The sequence below is a fragment of the Caretta caretta genome, chromosome 12 (genome assembly GCF_965140235.1).
Source record: "Caretta caretta isolate rCarCar2 chromosome 12, rCarCar1.hap1, whole genome shotgun sequence".
Taxonomy (NCBI): Eukaryota; Metazoa; Chordata; order Testudines; family Cheloniidae; genus Caretta; species Caretta caretta.
Window position 1 is genome coordinate 9,597,762 of NC_134217.1, and position 23,963 is coordinate 9,621,724.

Consider the following 23,963-nt stretch of genomic DNA (forward strand, 5'->3'; position numbering starts at 1 on the left):
TAGTATGTATGGTGGACAAGGTGACATGCATGTCTACTGGCAGTTTGTCTATTTTTATTTTTAAGAGGTTTGTTTTTATTTGTGTGATGTTTCTTACTGTTTATCATTTGTGGCTTTTAAACGCTAAGTGCAATTAAAGGACTAACATTGTTTGACTCTATAGCATTTTGAAATCCTATTGTGCACTTGACTTTATTAACAGTTGTTACAAGTAGACATGATTTATTTTTCAGCAGAGAATTATCCAAGATGATGTGTTTATAAATTCACTTTCCACAAAAGGAACTATAATTAAAGCAGACTTTAAAAAAATTATTTTGATGCCAGCTTCTTTGTCATGTTTTTAGCTACTGGAACATTGTTCAGCACAGTTTTCATTCAGACTGCCTGGGATGGGATGTAAGTTGCATTTCTATCTCTAAACAGAAAGTGAGGGATAGCTGAGTGGTTTGAGCATTGGCCTGCTAAACCAGGATTGTGAGTTCAATCCTTGAGGGGGCCATTTAGGCATGTGGGGCAAAAAAATTGGGGATTGGTCCTGCTTTGAGCAGGGGGCTGGACTAGATGAGGTCCCTTCAAACCCTAATACTCTATGATTCTATGACAACCTCCCTTCGAAGCCTATTCCAGAGCTTAACTACCCAGATAGAAAGTTTTTCTAAATATCTAACCTAAATCTCCTTTGCTGCAAATTAAGCCCATTGCTTTTTGTCCTACCTTCAGTGGACATGGTGAGCAATTGATCCCCATCTTCTTTATGACAGCCATTAACATAGTTAAAGACTGTTATCAAATTCCTCCCCTCCCACCACAAGTCTTCTCAAGACTAAACATACCCAGTTTTTTTAATCTTTCCTCGTAGGTCAGGTTTTCTAAATCTTTTATCATTTTTGTTGCTGTCCTCTAGACTCTGCAATTTGTCCACATCTTTCCTAAAGTGTGGCACCCAGAATTGGACACAGTACGCCAGCTGAGGCCTTACCAGTGCTGAGTAGAGTGGGACAATTATCTCCTCTGTCTTACATGTGACATTCCTGATAATACACCCCAGAATGATATTTGCCTTTTTTTCAGCTGCATCACATTGCAGATTCATCTTTGATGTGTGATCCACTGTAACCCACAGATCCTTTCCAGCACTACTACTGCCCAGCCAGTTAGTCCCCATTTTCTAGCTGTGCATTTGATTTTTCTTTACTACTTTACTTTGCATTTGTCTTTAATCTTGTTGATTTCAGACCAATTCTAAAGGTCAGTTTGAATTCTAATTGAATTCCTGTCTTCCAAAGTGCTTGCAACCCCTCCCCCACAAATTTTAGAAGCATACTCTCCACTCCATTGTCCAAGTCATTATTGAATATTACCGGACCTAGGAAAGACCCCTGTAGGACCCAATTAGATACGTCCCCCTATTTTGGTAGCAAAGCATTGATAACTATACTTTGAGTATGGTGTTTCAACCAGTTATGTACCCACCTTATTGTAATTTCATCTCGACCATATTTCCCTAGTTTGCATATGAGAATGTCACGTGCAACTGTGTCAAATGCCTTACTGAAATCAATATATATCCTGTCTACGGCTTCCCTGCATCCATTAGGCCAGTAACCCTGTCAAAAAAGGAAATTAGGTTGGTTTTGCATGATTTTTTCTTGACAAATCCATGCTGTCCATTCTTTATTATCCTCTAGGTGCTTACCAATTGATTGATTAATCTTTTGCTCCAGTGTCCTTCCAGGTATTGAAGTTAGGCTGACTGGTCTATAATTCCCTGGGTCCTCTTTGTTTTCCTTTTTAAAGATAGGCAGTATGTTTGTCTTTCTCCAGTCCTCTTACACCTCACCAATCCTCCATGAGTTCTTGAAGATAATCTCTAATGGTTCTGAGATCTGTTCAGCTAGTCCCTTCAATGCCCTAGGATGAATTTCATCAGGCCCTGCTGACTTGCATATATCCAATTTACCTAAATATTCTTTAATGATGAAGCCATGTTGGCCTCTTACTATTCTTCCTATCTTTCCTTTGCATGGGATAGTTTGCTGTTGCACCTTTAATATTGTCTCTTTGAAAAACTCCCAGCTCTCCTGAATTCCTTTTTTCCATTAGATTTTTTTCCCAGGGGACCTTACCTACCAGTTCTCTGACTTTGTTTAAATCTGCCTTTTGGAAATCTACTGTTCCTATTCTGCTGTTCCTTTCCTAAAAATCATGACATTTGTCATTTCATGATCACTTTCACCCCCCCAAGCTGTCTTCAACCTTCTGATTTGCAACCAGTTCCTCTGTGAATCAGAATGAAGTCTAAAATGGCTGTCACCCTGGTTACTTCCTCCACCTTCTTGTTGGTTGGCACATACACTCAGCTTTGTGTCCCAGCATGCATGGCTTTGCCATACTCATGTCTGCACAGAAAGGAAGCCTTGAAGTCGAAGTCCTATGGAAGCAATCTGTCTAGGTATAACTACCATGCAATAATAATATATAAGTTTTCCTCAGTCCATCTCAAGGCACCTTAGAAAGGAAGTCCATATCATATCTCCATTTTGCAGTTGGGGAAACTGAGATATAGAACAGGGAAGTGACTTGCCCGAGGTCACCCTGCAAGCCAGTGGCAGAGCCCAGAATAGAGCCCAGGTTTCCTGAGTTCGGTATCCTATCCACTGGATCACACTACTACCCCATACTCGCCACCATTGCATCTCAACCCCATTGTATCTTATCACCTTATTACACCTTGACAGTCATGTCTCTAACTAATTAACTCCATCTGGCCACCTCCCATTTCATTGGCTCGCACATGCCTCTGGGGATTCCAGAATTACCGTGTGAATTTTTTCTTTTCTTCGTATCTTCTCTGCAGAATGGCACCAGCTTCCACGTTTTTGATCAAGGTCAGTTTGCCAAGGAGGTGCTGCCTAAATATTTCAAACACAACAACATGGCCAGCTTCGTCCGGCAGCTGAACATGTGTAAGTAAAACTCCAATGCCTGAGTGCACTGTAATGGAGACATCATCTGGGAAAGAAGGGAATAAAATAAGCATAAGAATAATAGATACATTTAAGTATAAGAGCCAAGACCCAGGTATGACTCCGTTTTCCACACAGGCTCAAAGTGAAGGACACAAGAAAACTGAAATGGATTAAATTCTTTTTCTTAAATAATTTTGCCTTACCCTTCATATTAAGTTTTAGCATTTCTGAAACAACTAATGTACAATAATATAAATGAGAGAGTGCCAACTGTGTGTGGCCTGAATTATGTGTCTAAATGAAGGCCTTCCCTTGTAAAGACAGAAGGCTGTGCCCCATAGATAAAGAATTGTTATAGAAGGCTGCAGATTGATTAAAGGCTTCTGATGAATTCATAGGTCATGAGAAAGGCTTGTTATCAGAACGCAGGGGTGAGATTTCCTTGTGGTGTATTTATATTAGAGTACACAGGTTACTTTAAATTATATGTTGTAAATTAACGAAGTTTCCGTTCCTAAGTTTTCGGCTTATATTCAGTCTGATGACACATCATTTGTCATTTGCTTTATATAACATGTTACATTAGAATTTTCGGAAACCCTATTGGACGTTCTTGCCCTGTAGCAGAATCTTAAAAGCATGATCTTCACCCGTGCCCAGGGTTTGGTTGTACTGAGGACAATTCTCCTCCGTCATTAGTAGGAGGTCATTTTTGTTAGAAAACCAGTTTTTATTTGCCCCTTGACTGGTCACTTAATACACTTTTCCCTATGTTATATAGTATATTATGGCACAGCTTATAGTTCAGGCCAATATCAAAGAGTCCCAGGTATGGTTTAGATAAGTGGTTTAGATAAGTGAACACAAGCATCCAAGGGAAAGATTTTCAGAGGCACAAAGGGCAGCGAGGTGCCAAACTCTTGCTGAAAGTCAATGGCACCTACCTGATTTTTACCTTTGAAAATCTCCTACTAAATCTCTGTGGTCAAAAAATCAGAGTGGAGATTTTGTAAGAACTGGTCTAGCCCTTCCTAGTATTTTGTTACTTCCAGGCCTGCCAAAACTATGAAGAACAGCTTCATGGGGGAAAAAGGAAAACAGATTTGAAAATTTATTGGGTATTTTTCACTATGGCAGGTAAACTATTGTTATCAGCTGGGTGACACCTTGTCATGGGATTGAGACACTCTAGTGTGAACTCACCCTATAGTTAACACAATTGTAAGCATAAGCCCGACCTAAGTCAAAAGGAGTGCATCAACTGTCCAGGAGCTTTGCTGAATATCATTTTGGGGAAGGGTAAGTGCAGTGCTTAATTTGCAATGAAAGAGGTACTGGGGCTCAGGCAATTAGGTGCCAGGGCTCAGGCAACTTTTTTACTTGCATAACTGATGCAGCAAGCCCAGAGGCGCCAGGGCTATGAACTGCCAGGCGTAGAGGTGCCAGGGCTCAGCGGGGCTGGGGGAGGTCAGAGCCAGCCCCGGCCCACCGTGTACCGGCAAGTGCCTCCTTTCCCCTCTCCGGGGTAACAGCGGCAGCCGGGGGCTCTGGCAGCGGTTTAAAGGGCCCTGGGTGGTAGCGGCGGCCGGAGCCCTGGGCCCTTTAAATCATCCCCAGAGCCCCGCCGCCACTACCCCAGGGCTCCGGCAGCAGGGCTCTGGCAGTAATTTAAAGGGCCGGGGGCTCCAGCCGCGGCTGGGAGCCGCAGGCCCTTTAAATTGCGACTTGGGAAGTCGATCCACCCTGGTACGGCACACTGGCTCTTGCCAGTATGCTGTACTGAGGCGTACCAGCTTACTTTCACCTCTGGGTATATGGCAGGGGGAGGGGGAAGTGAGGGAAGGCAGAAAACAAAGAAACTGAGAACCAACAAAAAAGACAGAGATTGAGAGAGAGAGAGAGAGAGAGAGAGAGAGGTCCAGAAGGACCAGCTGAGAGCTGACCCTGAAAGAAACCTTGAGAGAGGTTTATAGGTCTGGGGTGCAGACTGAAAAGGGTGCTCTTGGTACTGTGAGTAAAAGAAGTTGTTTCCTGCCATTTGATTCCTGCTGCATTCAGAGACACGGGGCTTTGCAAATTCTGTGTAATAAACAAAACTGCACCAAAGAAATACCTGCTTACCTCCAATTTCATCTTCCAGCTGGAACACCCACAGGGCCCCAAGCAGTGACTAGCTATCTGGCTGATGAATCTTGCCCATATGCTCAGGGTTTAGCTGATCGCCATATTTGGGGTCGGGAAGGAATTTTCCTCCAGGGCAGATTGGAAGAGGCCCTGGAGGTTTTTCGCCTTCCTCTGTAGCATGGGGCACGGGTCACTGGCTGGAGGATTCTCTGCTCCTTGAAGTCTTTAAACTACTTCAATAGCACAGATATAGGCGTGAGGTTTTTTGCAGGAGTGGGTGGGTGAGATTCTGTGGCCTGCGTTGTGGAGGAGGTCGGACTAGATGATCAGAATGGTCCCTTCTGACCTTAGTGTCTATGAATCTAGCTGCTAGGGGCAACACTATCTGTCTTGCTGTCTTTGTTTTTAATGCATCGGAAAGGTATTAATATTTTAAAGCACCGGTTGAAGTTCCACAGCATTTCACCTGTCCCATTCCTAAAAATCCTCAAGCAACTACAGAACACGTGATCTGTGTCGTGAGTGTTTTTTGGGTAACAAAATATCCCACTAGTAGGTGCTGGATTTAGGTGGTGAAATTCCCCCCAGTGCAGAGGCCAGCACAACACCTATGCACTTGTATGTCCTATTTTGAGGTCTTAAATAGAATGTAAGAGGTGCTTTGCCCTTGTGCTGGCCCTCTGTCTGGTGATGAACTCCAGCCTTAATTACATTTTTATTTTTCACACAAGCTTTTCAAAGTGAAGGTGGGCTGCGGAAGTTCGCATGAGGATTAGAAATGGCCCTTTCGACTGCAGGCCAGCAGTTTAAACTCAGCCTAGGTTAAAAAATTGTTTCTATCCAAGATCCATTCAGTAGTCCATGTGGAATGAGTGCTAATGGGCAAGTTGGTAACAAACAAGGGCCACCATCATTACAACTGGCACTAATTAGCAGCCCCATTCAGCAGAGAGGTGCCGGGTTGAATTGATTGTAGAGGCTGTACTACCATCTCAGCATCAGGTGCCTCCTCTTTGGGGTTTGAGGCATATTTGTCCAAACAAATTAGTGTTTCAGGCCCATCTCTGTGACTGGCATGTTAAGGACCATGTGAGCTAACCAGTGAAGGGTTTGCTCCTTGCAGCATATTTACAATATCTAGGACAACACTCAGGCAGAAATTGGGAGCAGGGAAAAGGAAACTACACTTGAAAATCAGTGGGTAAGTGTGGGAAAGTCTAATTCAAACATTGGGATTCTTTGTTCTTCCCAATCTATATGCTCTACATGGTTCTCACCAGTTCTGTTTACATTTAGATGGCTTCAGGAAAGTCGTAAATATAGAGCAGGGTGGCCTTGTCAAGCCTGAACGTGATGATACTGAGTTCCAGCATCTTTATTTCCTACAAGGCCACGAACACCTCTTGGAACACATCAAAAGGAAGGTGGGAATTGAGTGACAGCTGCACCTCCTCTCCTGGGGCGCTGATGTGCGTGGGGTCTAATGGTGCCATTAGAGGAATGGGCAGGGTGATGGAAGGCTGCTAGAAAGCTTGCACCATTAGCTAACCTCACTTCCTAGAATTGCTGACGTTAGGGGTGTAGAAGGCCGGGGTAGATCATCTAGTTCAGCTCCTTTGTGCTAGTGCTGTATTGATCCTTTTTTGTACTTTTTTGTCCAGTTCAGTATTAAAAAAAGTACTTTTTTGTCCAGTTCAGTATTAAATAACTCCAGTGATGGGTCTTCTACCACAGCTACTAGGATGCTAGTCCCCAGCCTCATAGACCTCACTATTAAAGTATTTTTCATGCTCTTCAGCCTCTATTTACTTTCCAATGCCCCTAGCTATGTCTCTTTGAGGCCACCCCAGACTCTTAAAACTGTGTCTCCTGTTCCAATATGTCATCACTTAATAGCCCAGGCTGTAGCTGATACTCCTGCTTAGAAACCATTGCAAAACTCTTATCCCTGTGCATAACATCTTGCAGTAGTAAATTGTGCCCGATGTGCTCTTCTCAGGTATCTGTTGTGAAAAGTGAGGAAACGAAGATGCGCCAGGAGGATCTCAGCAGGTTGCTCTACGAAGTCCAGATTCTGAGAAGTCAGCAGGAGAACATGGAGTGTCAAATGCAGGACATGAAGCAGTGAGTTGATCACATGCACATTGCTCCTACGTGTCTGCTTCATGACATAGTTGCAAACCCTGGGGAGTATTTGTAAGACCTATGGATCTCTGGGAATTATATCCTGCACATCCAATACGATCTTTAAAATGACTGGTTTCAGAGTAGCAGCCGTGTTAGTCTGTATCCACAAAAAGAACAGGAGTACTTGTGCCACCTTAGAGACTAACAAATTTATTAGAGCATAAGCTTTCGTGGGCTACAGCCCGCTTCATTGGATGCATAGAATGGAACATATAGTAAGAAGAGATATATATATATATACACATACGTACAGAGAACGTGGAAGTTGCCATACAAACTGTAAGAGGCTAATTAGTTAAGATGAGCTATTATCAGCAGGAGAAAAAAAACTTTTGTAGTGATAATCAAGATGGCCCATTTAAACAGTTGACAAGAAGGTGTGAGGATACTTAGGGAAATAGATTCAATATGTGTAATGAGCCAGCCACTCCCAGTCTCTATTCAAACCCAAGTTAATGGTATCTAGTTTGTATCAAGCGCAGCAGTTTCTCGTTGGAGTCTGTTTTTGAAGCTTTTCTGTTGCAAAATTGCCACCCTTAAATCTTTTACTGAATGGCCAGAGAGGTTGAAGTGTTCTCCTACCAGTTTTTGAATGTTATGATTCCTGATGTCAGATTTGTGTCCATTTATTCTTTTGCGTAGAGACTGTCCAGTTTGGCCAATGTACATGGCAGAGGGGCATTGCTGGCACACGATGGCATATATCACATTGGTAGATGTGCAAGTGAATGAACCCCTGATGGCATGGCTAATGTGATTAGGTCCTATGATGGTGTCACTTGAATAAATATGTGGACAGAGTTGGCATCGGGCTTTGTTGCAAGGATAGGTTCTTGGGTTAGTGTTTTTGTTGTGTGGTATGTGGTTGCTGGAGAGTATTTGCTTCAGGTTGGGGGGTTGTCTGTAAGTGAGGACTGGTCTGTCTCCCAAGATCTGTGAGAGTGAGGGATCATTTTTCAGGATAGGTTGTAAATCTTTGATGATGCGCTGGAGAGGTTTTAGTTGGGAGCTGAAGGTGACAGCTAGTGGCATTCCGTTGTTTTCTTTGTTGGGCCTGTCCTGTACGTGACTTCTGGGTACTCTTCTGGCTCTGTCAATCTGTTTTTTCACTTCAGCAGGTGGGTATTGTAGTTTTATGCTTGATAGAGATCTTGTAGGTGTTTGTCTCTGTCTGAGGGATTGGAGCAAATGCGGTTGTATCTTAGAGCTTGGCTGTAGACAATGGATTGTGTGGTGTGTCCTGGATGGAAGCTGGAGGCATGTAGGTAAGTATAGCAGTCAGTAGGTTTTCTCCTGCTGATAATAGCTCATCTTAATTAATTAGCCTCTTACAGTTTGTATGGCAACTTCCACCTTCTCTGTATGTATATATATATATATATCTTCTTACTATATGTTCCATTCTGTATATCCAATGAAGTGATCTTTAAAATGAATCCCTTCTGTGCTATAAACATTTGTTTTATGTCCAATGAAGTATTGGGTTTTGGTCTTCCTTTCCATTTTGAATTTATAAAAGGAATTTAAAAATTGCATTAAATGAATTAAAATCACATACCACAAATAATGAGAAGTGAACAGTCAACATGAATGGATTGCACACAGCCCACAGGCTGAAAAATTGTACATCCAAACTGTTCCACAAATGCCTATAAATAATGGTATCAGGATACAGTCACAAATGAGTGGTGGGCAAATAATAGAGCTGTATTCACTGGGTATTTTTTCCCAATGAATTACTCAACCAGCTCTGTCTATAATTTATCTTGTGCCAAGTTCTAAGGCACTGAGAACGATGGCTGTTCTGAGACCGCTGCACAATGAAGGTACAGAAACATCAGCTGAGGATGGAGCCTCCGTGCTGTATTCACATAGTTCTTAGTGTTAAAAAGAAGACCTTTGAGGCCAAATTTTTGAGAGAGCCTATAAAACGGCTCACATAAAACCTGTGTTTGCATACAAGCTATGTGTGTATGTGGACAATTTGATTTGCAGACACAATTTTAGAGGCTCCTTTGAAATATGACCCTTTAATAATAATATCTCATTGGGGTTGGGAGGGATTGAATTTACAGAAGTGCCATTTCAGTTGAAGTGGAAAGAAGTATAGTATTGCCAACCCAAACCAGTCAGAAATCACAAAGATTTTATATTCTTTTTATTTGCCTTACGTTTGTTGAACCTTTTGGGGGTTGTATTTTCAAGGTTTCTCTGCAACCATGAAGGCCAACTACTTGTTTTAAATATATATAATATGAAGGTTGAGACGCTCAGATAATCATGTCTCCAGCATCTGGGGTTTTAAGAAAAGATAAAAGTCACACGCAGTCGGCCACGGCAGCAAACGCAACGCCTGTGTGTGGGGATGTCTGTGTGTTCAGGGGATGTTTCTGTTTTCCTTTCAGACAGAATGAAGTCCTGTGGCGGGAAGTTGTATCTCTCAGGCAGAATCATTCTCAGCAACAGAAAGTGATCAACAAGGTAGTGATCAGACTAGCTCGGCTCAGATAACTGTAAAGTTGTATTGAACTGTGTTATGCAGACTATCAGATAGATGTAGTTAAGTCTCCCTATTCCTGTCCAGAGCCTACGTTATATTTTGTTCAGCCTCTATCATTGTCGTGTATGTATTTTCCCTCTTTCCTAATTGCATTGCACATGGCTCCCCTGAGTGCTAATAGGAGCTCTGCCTGAGAGGCAAAGAATTGTATCACCTTTGGCTATATCTGGTTTTACAGCCGTGCAGCCCCGGGATGGCATTGGGGAAGCTCAGACTCAGCATCTAGTTCTGTGCCCATGTACAAAGAAGAGTAAAATCCTTAAGCAGATGAATTTGTATTGCTCCTTAGTGATCACAGTGACTTTAGGACGCAATATATGTAGGGGAGTCACGGGCACTTTGAGCCGGATCCTGCTTACACTGAAATCAGGGGCAAAGCGCTCACTGGTTTCAATGGGAGGAAGGTTTCAGAGGAACAGCCGTGTTAGTCTGTATTCGCAAAAAGAAAAGGAGTACTTGTGGCACCTTAGAGACTAACCAATTTATTTGAGCATGAGCTTTCATGAGCCACAGCTCACTTCATCAGATGTGTACCGTGGAAACTGCAGCAGACTTTATATACACACAGAGAATATGAAACAATACCTCCTCCCACCGCACTGTCCTGCTGGTAATAGCTTATCTAAAGTGATCAACAGGTGGGCCATTTCCAGCACAAATCCAGGTTTTCTCACCCTCCACCCCCCCACACAAATTCACTCTCCTGCTGGTGCTAGCCCATCCAAAGTGACAACTCTTTACATAATCAAGTCGGGCTATTTCCTGCATAGATCCAGGTTTTCTCACTTCCCCCCCCACCCCCATACACACACAAACTCACTCTCCTGCTGGTAATCTAAACTGACCACTCTCCAAGTTTAAATCCAAGTTAAACCAGAATATCTGGGGGGGGGGGGGGGGGGGTAGGAAAAAACAAGAGGAAACAGGCTACCTTGCATAATGACTTAGCCACTCCCAGGCTCTATTTAAGCCTAAATTAATGGTATCCAATTTGCAAATGAATTCCAATTCAGCAGTTTCTCGCTGGAGTCTGGATTTGAAGTTTTTTTGTTTTAAGATAGCGACCTTCATGTCTGTGATTGCGTGACCAGAGAGATTGAAGTGTTCTCCGACTGGTTTATGAATGTTAGAATTCTTGACATCTGATTTGTGTCCATTTATTCTTTTACGTAGAGACTGTCCAGTTTGACCAATGTACATGGCAGAGGGGCATTGCTGGCACATGATGGCATATATCACATTGGTGGATGTGCAGGTGAACGAGCCTCTGATAGTGTGGCTGATGTTATTAGGCCCTGTGATGGTGTCCCCTGAATAGATATGTGGGCACAATTGGCAACGGGCTTTGTTGCAAGGATAAGTTCCTGGGTTAGTGGTTCTGTTGTGTGGTATGTGGTTGTTGGTGAGTATTTGCTTCAGGTTGCGGGGCTGTCTGTAGGCAAGGACTGGCCTGTCTCCCAAGACTTGTGAGAGTGTTGGGTCATCCTTTAGGATAGGTTGTAGATCCTTAATAATGCGTTGGAGGGGTTTTATTTGGGGGCTGAAGGTGACCGCTAGTGGCGTTCTGTTATTTTCTTTGTTAGGCCTGTCCTGTAGTAGGTAACTTCTGGGAACTCTTCTGGCTCTATCAATCTGTTTCTTTACTTCTGCAGGTGGGTATTGTAGTTGTAAGAAAGCTTGACAGAGATCTTGTAGGTGTTTGTCTCTGTCTGAGGGGTTAGAGCAAATGCGGTTGTATCGCAGAGCTTGGCTGTAGACGATGGATCGTGTGGTGTGGTCAGGGTGAAAGCTGGAGGCATGCAGGTAGGAATAGCGGTCAGTAGGTTTCCGGTATAGGGTGGTGTTTATGTGGCCATTGTTTATTAGCACTGTAGTGTCCAGGAAGTGGATCTCTTGTGTGGACTGGACCAGGCTGAGGTTGGTGGTGGGATGGAAATTGTTGAAATCATGGTGGAATTCCTCAAGGGCTTCTTTTCCATGGGTCCAGATGATGAAGATGTCATCAATATAGCGCAAGTAGAGTAGGGGCTTTAGGGGACGAGAGCTGAGGAAGCGTTGTTCTAAATCAGCCATAAAAATGTTGGCATACTGTGGGGCCATGCGGGTACCCATAGCAGTGCCGCTGATCTGAAGGTATACATTGTCCCCAAATGTGAAATAGTTATGGGTAAGGACAAAGTCACAAAGTTCAGCCACCAGGTTAGCCGTGACATTATCGGGGATAGTGTTCCTGACGGCCTGTAGTCCATCTTTGTGTGGAATGTTGGTGTAGAGGGCTTCTACATCCATAGTGGCCAGGATGGTGTTATCAGGAAGATCACCGATGGATTGAAGTTTCCTCAGGAAGTCAGTGGTGTCTCGAAGGTAGCTGGGAGTGCTGGTAGCGTAGGGCCTGAGGAGGGAGTCTACATAGCCAGACAATCCTGCTGTCAGGGTGCCAATGCCTGAGATGATGGGGCGCCCAGGATTTCCAGGTTTATGGATCTTGGGTAGTAGATAGAAGATCCCAGGTCGGGGTTCCAGGGGTGTGTCTGTGCGGATTTGATCTTGTGCTTTTTCAGGAAGTTTCTTGAGCAAATGCTGTAGTTGCTTTTGGTAACTCTCAGTGGGATCATAGGGTAATGGCTTGTAGAAACTCGTGTTGGAGAGCTGCCGAGCAGCCTCTTGTTCATATTCCGACCTATTCATGATGACAACAGCACCTCCTTTGTCAGCCTTTTTGATTATGATGTCAGAGTTGTTTCTGAGGCTGTGGATGGCATTGCGTTCCGCATGGCTGAGGTTATGGGGCAAGTGATGCTGCTTTTCCACAATTTCAGCCCGTGCACGTCGGCGGAAGCACTCTATGTAGAAGTCCAGTCTGCTGTTTCGACCTTCAGGAGGAGTCCATCTAGAATCCCTCTTTCTGTAGTGTTGGCAGGGAGACCTCTGTGGATTAGTATGTTGTTCAGAGGTATTTTGGAAATATTCCTTGAGACGGAGACGTCGAAAATAGGATTCTAGGTCACCACAGAACTGTATCATGTTCGTGGGGGTGGAGGGGCAGAAGGAGAGGCCCCGAGATAGAACAGCTGCTTCTGCTGGGCTGAGAGTATAGTTGGATAGGTTAACAATATTGCTAGGTGGGGTGAGGGAACCATTGCTGTGGCCCCTTGTAGCATGTAGTAGTTTAGAAAGTTTAGTGTCTCTACGTAAAAGAATAAATGGACACAAATCAGATGTCAAGAATTCTAACATTCATAAACCAGTCGGAGAACACTTCAATCTCTCTGGTCACGCAATCACAGACATGAAGGTCGCTATCTTAAAACAAAAAAACTTCAAATCCAGACTCCAGCGAGAAACTGCTGAATTGGAATTCATTTGCAAATTGGATACCATTAATTTAGGCTTAAATAGAGCCTGGGAGTGGCTAAGTCATTATGCAAGGTAGCCTGTTTCCTCTTGTTTTTTCCTACCCCCCCCCCCCCCCCGATATTCTGGTTTAACTTGGATTTAAACTTGGAGAGTGGTCAGTTTAGATTACCAGCAGGAGAGTGAGTTTGTGTGTGTATGGGGGTGGGGGGGAAGTGAGAAAACCTGGATCTATGCAGGAAATAGCCCGACTTGATTATGTAAAGAGTTGTCACTTTGGATGGGCTAGCACCAGCAGGAGAGTGAATTTGTGTGGGGGGGTGGAGGGTGAGAAAACCTGGATTTGTGCTGGAAATGGCCCACCTGTTGATCACTTTAGATAAGCTATTACCAGCAGGACAGTGGGGTGGGAGGAGGTATTGTTTCATATTCTCTGTGTGTATATAAAGTCTGCTGCAGTTTCCACGGTACACATCTGATGAAGTGAGCTGTGGCTCACGAAAGCTCATGCTCAAATAAATTGGTTAGTCTCTAAGGTGCCACAAGTACTCCTTTTCTTAATGGGAGGAAGATGGATCATTTATATTTCCATTTTGTATGGAGATAGTCCTCATCATTAATACCTTGGACTATGGGTGTCAACTACAGACTTTTGGGCTTGCCCAGATTTCTCCCTAGCTCTTTGTGCAAGTCACAGTAAAATCATCACAAAGCCTGTACATGCCCTAGATTGTGCAACCCTCCCTCCCATCGGTGAGTGCTTACACACACAAGTAGCACCACTGCGGTCAGTGAGTGAGGCGGGACTCACCAAGGGGAGAAAAGGTTGCACTGCCTAGTCCTAAGCATAAGATCCTTGAGCCTGCCCCTGCTGAAGTCAATGCGAAGAACAGGAATATCACAGCTACTACAGCAATGTTATCTCCATGGATAGGCAGAACTGTATGGTTTCTAACGGCAGTCGCTGCACTGAGGCACTGTGCTTGTCCTTCTCGAACTTCTCCATTAAAAACGGCATCAGCTTTTCTGTCGAGGGGTTCACATTACGTTTTATGCACAGTCCAGGAGATGGGAAGGTCACGTTTTTCCATAGATGTCAAAGACTCCAAGCCCACGTTGAGCCCTCTTGCAGCGGCATCAGTGAGAAGGCTGTGAAAGGAGGCAAAGAGCCTCCCCATCCCTTGTACATGCAGAGACAGCCGAAGTCTCTGGTCTCTCAGTGTGACTTCTGAGGTGCACCGACCAGCTATTCCTCCTCCACGCTGGACATCAGAACTGGCCTGTTGCACAAGGGAGTGTACAGGTGACTGCTCACCAGTCTGCCTGGCAGCTCCATGATGAGTTCTGCTTCCAGAGTTATCTGTCTGGCTGAGGGAATTATTGGGTGAAATTCTAGGGTTGGCATTATTGAGGAGGTCAGACTGGATGATCACAGTGGCCTTAAAATCTATGAATTCCTCCTGGAGCTTCCCCAGGGGAGGGGAGGCTCCACAAAGCCCCCACCATGGGGCTGCATGTAAATGGCACAGCGAAGCCCACAGTGATTCCCTCTGCACCAAAGAGGAGTCGCACTCTGATTCTAACACGATGGCGTGGTAGAAGCTCCACACACACTGTAGTTGCGTTTTCGCTGCTCTCTTTCTTGTACTGCAAGAAACAAGCAAGCGATGGATGCAAGACATGATGCTAATACACCGTTTGTACTTGGCCCACGGTAAAAGTGTTACATTAGGCTTGAGTCAGCTGTCTTCTGATGAAGGATTTCTCACTACGAAAGCATTCTTGCATTATGGTTAGTGTCCTGAAATGTCGATTCTGAGCTCAATAGGGTTAAAAATCCAGCAGAAATGGCTGAGACCCCCAATCCAGGATGACCACCTGTAGGGTATTGCCTTTTAATCTGTAAATAGCCCATTACCTTATATAGAGATTGATTCTGGTCAAGCAGATCTGTGTGCATTGATGCACACGCAATTATGTGCTTATTTGCACGCATACTACCAGATATGATGGGGATAGTTGGGGACTGTGTATGCACATGGCGAGCGAGCTAGTCCTTTTCATGCGCATCTGGCAGCGTGCATGCAAAGAAGGTGCATAATTCCACGCACAGAAACGCTACCTGGAAATCAGGCCCACGAGTTTTAAGTATGCAGATTGCTCCTAAACCTTTTCAGGCTCGGTCATTTCATACATTCTGATTCGGATATTCCACCCCATACTAGGAAAAACTTTCTAACTCTAAGGGTAGTTTCAGTTCTGGGATAGGCTTCCAAGGGAGGCTGGGGAATCCTGGTCATTGGAGCTTTTAGAGAACAGGTTTGACAAACACCTGTCAGGGATGGTCTGCTTGGTCCTACCTCAGCACGGGAGCCTTCCAGCCCACCATTTCTATGATTCTATATTCTGCATGGCAGATCCCATTTCTTTGGGGTTTCGGTGAAATGGGGGAATGTACATGATAAGAAAGGTGCTCTGGAGTGTGGAATGCTGGGCCACTGCTGATTAACACCTGACTTTGATCTCCCCAACAGCTGATTCAGTTTCTGTTCGGCCAGCTCCAATCAAACCCCAGCGGCGCTGGGATAAAGAGAAAACTGTACGTACCCTTGTGTGGCGTGCACACATGCACACGGACGGATAATGCTCACACTTCATTAAAAACACCAGCTCAGCTCAGAGTGGGGTGGGAGGTCACCTGACTCAGGCACCATGGCGATAACAAATGAATGGGGCAGAACTGCTGAGTCAGACCTGCTGACAGTCCTCATTCAGTGGCCTTTAGAGAACCACCACGTCAGCTTGCTCTGACCTTTCTTTTCGTAATACAGAGTGAGCTGAAAGAGGGACAACCTAACTAACTGACGGCTTGATCTGGCTCCCTTTGAAGCCAATGGACATTTTCCCATTAAAATCAATGGGAGCAGGATTGGGCCCTAGCTAATTAAAATAATCAGTTAATTAAAATAGGGTTGCTGAACTTGGATGCATATAAAATATTTCAGGTTGCACCTAGGTTACCGATGCTGCTTCTACAACTATAATCTTAAGGGTAAATTACTGCTGTGTGGAAGTCACTGATGGCATGTACATCTCGTGGGACTTGCTCTTTATTATTGCAGTAGATCCTTGGGAATAAGCATATGTTGTTAGGGTAAAATTCAGCCCTGCGCAAAGGGTCAAATTCAGGCTTTATCTTGAGGTCTTAAATGGGCCGCGTGCTGGCCCTCGGCATAGAGGTGAATTTCATTCAAAGTGCTTGGATACCACAGTGATGGGCTGAAAAGAGACTTGGCCTGATTTCACTCTAACTTAAACCAGTATAAATCTGGAATAACTCCACCGAAGGCAGTTAAGGTACACCACTGTATCGGGGGAGTGAGTGAGAGGAGAAGCTGGTGTATCAATTCTTGGCTATGAGTGTTAGTTGAGAACTCACCCCTTGTTGAGAGCTTCTGTAACTTGCAGGTCTGTGCCCTCTGGCTCTATGTAAAGTCTGTGTAAGATGGGCCTGAGTTGTCAAGTTTGCATCCAGACCCAAACACAAACTTCTCCAAGTTCATGGGTAGGTGGATCTTGTCTTCCAGTTTGAACTCATCTCTATTTATGATCTATGGTAGCTGCAGTACAGCATTCAGACACGAGAGGAAGCACTTCTGTGAATTAGGATGAATTGAAGTTACTAGGAAATGATATTTTCTGGCTCCTGGCAACGAGAATACCAAGCACATGGCAAGGGACTCTGCTCTCTGCTTTGCAGCTTGCTGTGGTTCTTAAATGAAAGCATCTTGTTAAAAAGGACATTGTCTTTGAATGTGTCATGGACCAGCCTGGTAGTCAGAGCCAGAGTCAAGATCCAGGAGCCAGAGCCAAGGATCAGGACCCAAGAGTCCAGAACCAAGGTGGGGAGCAGAGCAGGGGCAAGGCAGCCATAGGACTCAGAACAAAGCAGGAACAGTGGTGGAGCGAGCAAGCTGGGCACAAGGCAGGCACAGGAATGATTGCAGATGTAGGCATAAGCCTTGGACAGCCGCTGCCCGAGTGCTACCGCTGGGCTTAAGAACAGTCCTGGCAATGCAGCTCAGCCACTCGGGGGATCTGGCCGATTAAGGGTTCGAGCTGCAGTTAGCTAGTGGTACGGTCATGAAGTCTGTCTAAGAAGTACTAACATATTGAGCCCTGAGGTAAGCACTCTCTGCCTGCTTCCATGTTGTATGCAGAGTTGTGTTAGGCATGTTGGTTCCAGGATATTAGAGGGACAAGATGGGTGAGGTAATGTCTTTTATTGGACCGACTTCTATTGGTGAGAGAGACGCTTTCGAACTTGCACAGAGCTCTTCTTCGGGACTGGGAAGCTAATTGGTATTCTACACCAAGCCTAGGCAAAGCACAGAGGCTGCAGTGTTATTGAAGTCAGGCACTGACCATAACCTCTAGAAGATGGTAGTCCTCTCTGGTTTGAACATAATTTTACTTACAAAACTTACGAAGTTTAGATGGTGCATGGAAATACACAAAGATAAAGACACACTTGTTTTTGCTAGATGTAATGGGTATAACCCTATAGGCCTCCTGTGTTTCCGAGCTCTAGTTGACTAATCAAGCAGCTGATCTAGGAGAACTAGAGCCAATTTCTCTTTAAAACAAGAAAATGAGAGGAAGAAGCCAGGCAAGTGTTGGGTTTTACTGTTTGTTTGTTTGTTTGTTTTGTTTTAAATGTTAGCAATGAGGAGGAAACTCAATGAAAAGAGGATGCAGAAAGAATGGGCTAACCTATAAAGTTAGACCTATAGGTCAGTTCATTGTTAGGAGGATTTGTAACCCCTTGCAAGCTCAGCTGTCTGCCATTCAGCATCAGGTTCTGGTTTTCAAGGAGATTAATATGCTTGGCTGCTTTTTAAAAAATAACATGCTAAGGGTTCCTGAAATAGTCAGTTTCCTGTACGCCAATTCAAAACATTCCCCATTGTTCTTTCCAGAGTAAAACAACTGGACTCCACCTAAGAAATCTCTCCACTTGGACTTCCAGCTGCCCATTGGCCTTTTTCTCATTTATTATTTGTTACTATTATTAAGCACTGACAATGTGGTCAACACCATATAAGACAGAACAAAGACATTCCCTGTCCCATGGCAGTTGCAATCTAAAGAAAGGCACAGAGGCTGTTAGGGGAGGAAGGATGGATGGCCTTGTTGTTAGGGTAGTCGATAGGGACTTGGTTCCTAGCTCTGCCACAAACATCCTGTGTGGCCTTAAGTAAGTTACTTAATTTCTCTGTGGCTCAGTTCCCCATCTGCAAAATGTGGGTAATACTTCCCTATTTCACAGTGGTAATGTAAGGCTAAATCAGTGTGAGGTGCTCAAGTACTATGGTGATGAAGGCTATATCTTAGTACCCAAGAGAGATCAATTATGGCCAAACTTTTCAAAAGCGTCTAGTGGTTTTAGTTGCCTCAGTTTTCAAGGTCCCAGCTTGAGACCCCTTAAAGGGACCTGATTTTCAGATGATGGGGGCTCAGCACTTTGTACTAATCAAGCCCTGTTAAGGTATTTCATTTCCCCCACTCCTTGCAAAATTGAGATATCCATAATCACTTGTCACTTTTTAAATAATTCCTGAGTGTCATCAGGACTCAGGGGCCTAGGTACTGTACATCATATAGAATGGAAGCTTAACTGAGGATGGGGGAACAGCAATTGGCATTAACCCCCAGTCCTCCAAAATTAAGCTTGCGGTTTATCTGGAAAGTTGCATTCCTGTGTATTCTATTCATTTTCTCTATTCCACTCATTAATAAATACCTTATTTCTGATCAGCCTTCCACCTTTCTGGTGAAATGTGTATGTAATACACAGTAAAATTTAGACTCCAGTCTAACTGAGCTGAAATTTGGTTTATTGAAATACTTGGGCATTGAGTTATGTTGCATGTCTGGGCAGAATGGGGATGAAACTGCAAAACGGAGCACAGAATGTAGAAGAGACAACTGGATCAAATAGGCAAATTGCAGAAATTCACACAAAGTTGAAATGGAGAAAAGAGATTTTCTTTTCAAACTTCTGGTGAGAAGGTGAAAGCTGCTATTGGGAAGGTCTCCACTGGATGATTGGGTCTCACTGGAACCTGGTAGCTTGACAGGGCTTTCACTAAGAATGAACTTCCCTTTAATAGTATGGCTGAGGTAATAGGTTTTCTCTAGTATTAGTCATATAACCCCTCCCAGCGCTTAATTTGAATTATTAAAAGCATAAATATTGCAGCCTGTGCAAAGGAAAATCAATGGGATGGATGGTTTGGTGGTTCAAGCCCCAGGTTTGAAGTACTGTACTTAGACCTCTGTGGAACTGCAACTTCTAATCTTGGTAGGGGTGTTTCAGATTTTCTGTCTTCTGTGGGCTATAAATAGAGTTCTGAGTCATGAGTCATTTACCCTGTGTGGATCTTTCAGTTAAGACCTGGAAAACCAAGGTCCTGTGTCCTCTGCATGGACATGAAAGGTCCTGTGTGCTTGGTGATCTATCCAAAGCTGCTATTACACTGTATCTTTTCACTTTACCGTCCATGATACAAGACAGGAAACCACCTGACAGCAGAAGAAAATAAGACACGCACATTGAGAAGCTTCATGCTGACGCCAACCACTGATTCAGATGTTTCTTGCACTCATACTTAGGTGGCAGACAGTTAAGACAAGGCTGAGATAAAATATCTTTTCTCCTTCTTCCCTACAGACCTCTGATGCTAGATGATGGAAGCTCAGTGCCACAAGTGTCCAAGTTCAGCCGAAATTTGTCTGTGGACCCTCTTCATGATTCCTATTTCATTCAGTCGGTAGGTTCGCTTTCAAACACGGACACTGGCTTCATTCCTTCTTTTTGCCATGGTGTCGTTGTGAGAAAGGTGACATTTCTGTGCATGAATATTAGCCCAGGTAACTTTTTTAAATGAGAGTAAATGTTTAAAAGTGACCCAATGTGGCAAAAATGCATTGCGGAGAGAGAGATTTGCAAAGTTACATTTTATTTATCTGAATATTCACTATGCCGCAGTGAAAGAGGGCCCATCCTGCTCTCTGGCTGCCCTTTCCTGCTGTTGCCTGACTGGATGAAAGTGTGAAGAGGCTCTGGCTGGAGTAGGGGAGAGAGATTCTGGATGCTATTTCCTGGTTACTACTCACAGGCTCATGTGATCAGGGAGGGAGAGACAGCTGGAGCACAACCCGGTGTCATTCTAGCCAGGTCTTTGGCCATGGGTAGCCTGGGGGGACTATGTTCTGGGCTACATCTATGGTAAGAGTCCTCCCAGCTGGAATCTTTCCGTAATAACCTGGGGTGCCACCTAAATGACTAAGGAGCACAAGTCCCAAAATGCCACCTCTGGACTCTGAGTATGAAGATCCCACCTAAAACGGCCCTGCATATAGACATGCAGCCCGTACCCTCTTCCTAGCTCTCCAAGCCAGGAGAAGTTCAGAGAGCAGCTAGAAACAGAGGCCTCTTGGCCAGATGAGAGAACAACAGCCCTGCATAATCCATAGCCTCATAACTCCTGTGATTGCTTTGGTTACCCTGCCCACCGCAGAACAGATGCCATTTGTTTAAACAAGGTGAATTCCCAGGCACTGGGTGCTGTAAGCAAAGACTATACGTAACTGGAGAGGGAAAGTGTTATGCTGAGTTGTTGGGACATAAAGATAAGGTCCTGGTTGCTTGCGGTGATTTAAAGGTCTCGTGGATCCTTCAACCAAGGGGAAGTTAAGGGGTCTTGGAAAATTTAAATGTGGCTAATCCCATTCTGCCTACATTAAAATCCCTCTGGAGCTGCCATTACAATTGGCATAGTTATTTTATAGGTATATTGTAGTAGGCCTCTGGGTGGGGGATGGGTTTGAGGTGATTATGATGCTGTGTGCACTTTCCTTGTGTGAGTAGTTCCACCATCTACCTCATTGACTGCAAGAGAATTGCTCCCATGAGTGACAGAAGCAGGGATTTGCCCACAGGGCCCAATCCTGTAAACTCTTACTACCAAAGATGTAGTTCCATTGAATTCAATGGGACTATGCCCAGTAGGAGGGACTATATTTTGCCAATTAGCTACCGCCCCCTGTAGGAGTGGTGTAGCTGCACCACCTCAGGGGATGGTCCAGGAGATCGAATGCCCCATTCTGTCCCAAGCTGCTGGGTTCAACTAGGCAATGTGTGGCAATGCAAGGAGTTTGGTGGAGATGATCCAGAATCTCTGTTACAAGCTTGCTGAGCCAAAGTATAACTGACATAACGAACTTCTTTAATTCTTCTTGGTGTATCACAAACTGATCCTTTGTATTTTCTTTTGCAGCCATCTACAGAACCTGCCTCATGCTTAACCAGTCCTGCTATTGCTGGAGGGCCAGTCATATCGGATGTTACTGAAGCATCATCACCGAATGTCATGTCGCTTCAATCTCCTCCAGAGGGTAACAGGTAAAGAACGTTATTGTGATCGTAAACTAAGGGTGCGTCTGTACTTTGGGCTCTGGGTGTAATTCCTAGCTCAGGGAAACATACCCACACTAGCTAGTGTGCTAAAAATAGTCTAGCCATGGCAGCACGAGTGGTAGGATGGGGTAGCTGCCTCAACTACATACCCATCCAAGACACTAGACACATACTCGGGTGGCTAGCCCCTCTCACCACTCTCACTACTGCAGCTGCACTCTCTTTTTAGCGCACCAGCTCCATGAAAGCTAGAGTGGGTATGTCTCCTTGAGCTGAGCATTACATACCTAGCTCAAAATATAGAGACACCCTTAGAGATCTGTGCAAGGATGCAAATAACTACATCGGAATATTGTCTAGGATTAATTCTACTATGGTGTCTTCATCTCAGTCTATACTACATGCCTCACATATTTAAAAAGTGGCTGTGTATTTTATCTGGTTTGCAACATGCCATATGTGGGAAATTTTAAAAAACAGGTTGTGACCCTGAATGCACACAAATTGCAATAATCAGTCATAGGTTTTGTGCTGGGAGCTACCAAACACTTCCTTGAAAAGTTATCCAGAACATTTTACTGATACTTTCTCCTCAAGAAAATGGAAGTCTCAGTCTTAATCAGAGAGTAAGATATCTGGATTTGTTGGTTCTATTTTGAGACAGAGTGAAAAAGAAAGCAAGAGCTTCTATTTGGTTTTGATGAGGAAGAACTTAAATGAGGAAGAACTAAATTGAACATCATCCTTAATATCAGAAAATAGAGAAGACTGCCATAAGTGCTCTTGAACTTTTAGGTCAATTTGCAAAGATTCCAGAAAGTTACAACATTCAAATACACAGAGATATTTCCGAGTTAGGCTATATGGCTATCTCTTCCTATTGTCCATTTTAGATATTCAGAGGCTTTAGAGTTACCGTGACGAAATATGCTATAGTTACATCCATGCAAACTGAATGGAATGATGTAATCAATGTAATCAATCTCCCTAGCTAATAGACAAGACTCTCTAGAAAAGATGCTGATTGAAACTGTGCTATCCCTAAAATTAGTTAGAAGCATATTAAGTGCTCCAGGTAGGATCTGCTCCCTAAAATCAGTTTTTGGTATATAACAATGCTGCTTATTCTTGAGTGCCATCTACTGGCACTTTATCTATTAATAAACTATCTACATATATAGAGACAGCTTTTGTAGAGAAGTCTCATAATAAGACAGAGATATAATGAATACATGATGGTGTGGCGCATGATAACTATTTTATCAGCAGGAGCTTCTGGTGGGTGCTCACCATTCATGAGTTCTGCAGACGATCCCAAATTTGTGCTGATGACTCCTTTGTAACATCCCACCCCATCACATGTGTTGTCCATGCCAGATGTGTTACAGCAGCAGCTTGTGGAGTCTGATCACTTTTTATCATTGTTCAGTTTTGTATCCCTCTGCCTGTAGAGCTAGTTGCCTTAGTTACTTTCTGAGTCCAGCTGTGCAGGGCTTATAAAAAACTTCTAAAAATGGCACATAGCAGTTTTTTACTCATAAAAATTTCACTATTTGGAAGTCTAATGGCTTATATCCTTTAAGGGCTAGAATTGAAGGCTGGTCCCATTGGAAAAGGGGAAATCTTCCATTCCCTATGGGATAATGCTTCTGCCTGAGACTTTCAAGGCAGCTATGGGATTTGGATGACCTAGTGGGAATTTTAATGAGAATGGATGTCTCAATCCTGTAGTCAGTTTTGAAAACCTACACCTCCGTTTCTAATCCTGCAGGGCCACAAGATAATGAACAGAGCCACTTTTACTGATAGAACATCTGTCTCTGGGCTGTGTCCGAATCTTGCCCACATCCTGGGCCTCAGACGGGGTTAGACTGGAGGAAGTTACACAGTAGGAAAGAAAAGAGGGAAATATTAAAACAGGGCTACTGTTTGAAGCTTCACAGGGGGTTGGAATGTTAGACTGAGTGCTGAGGATATGGATTAGTGGGCAGAGTGCAGGTGAGGTGGTCCAAACAGCTTGATAAATAGATGTACCATATGGATGCCACCTTCTCCACATATGTAAGATACCTGATGGGACATATTCACCTCTGGCGTAACTCTGTTGAAGTGAATGGAGTTATGCCAGCAAAACATTTGGCCCAATAATTATTATTAATAACAACCTTAATGCGGGACACTCCCTGGATATTAATGACCCGCTGGTGTTAATGACCCTCTCGTGCACCTTGAACCAAGAATTCTTTCTAGCTGGTCCTACATCTACAGGAAATGTGGTGCACCT

General features: G+C 44.0%; 1 protein-coding gene across 1 annotated transcript in view; it reads left to right on the forward strand.

Annotated features, from left to right (window-relative positions):
* The window catches only part of HSF4 (heat shock transcription factor 4), a 38,017-nt gene that overhangs the window by 1,171 nt on the left and 12,883 nt on the right, over positions 1-23,963 (forward strand). Inside the window, exons 2-8 of the mRNA XM_048870581.2 lie at positions 2,861-2,969; positions 6,393-6,520; positions 7,096-7,220; positions 9,689-9,764; positions 15,732-15,796; positions 19,931-20,030; positions 21,540-21,664. Coding sequence (XP_048726538.1) covers positions 2,861-2,969; positions 6,393-6,520; positions 7,096-7,220; positions 9,689-9,764; positions 15,732-15,796; positions 19,931-20,030; positions 21,540-21,664 — 728 coding nt within the window. The remainder of the gene's footprint in view (positions 1-2,860; positions 2,970-6,392; positions 6,521-7,095; positions 7,221-9,688; positions 9,765-15,731; positions 15,797-19,930; positions 20,031-21,539; positions 21,665-23,963) is intronic.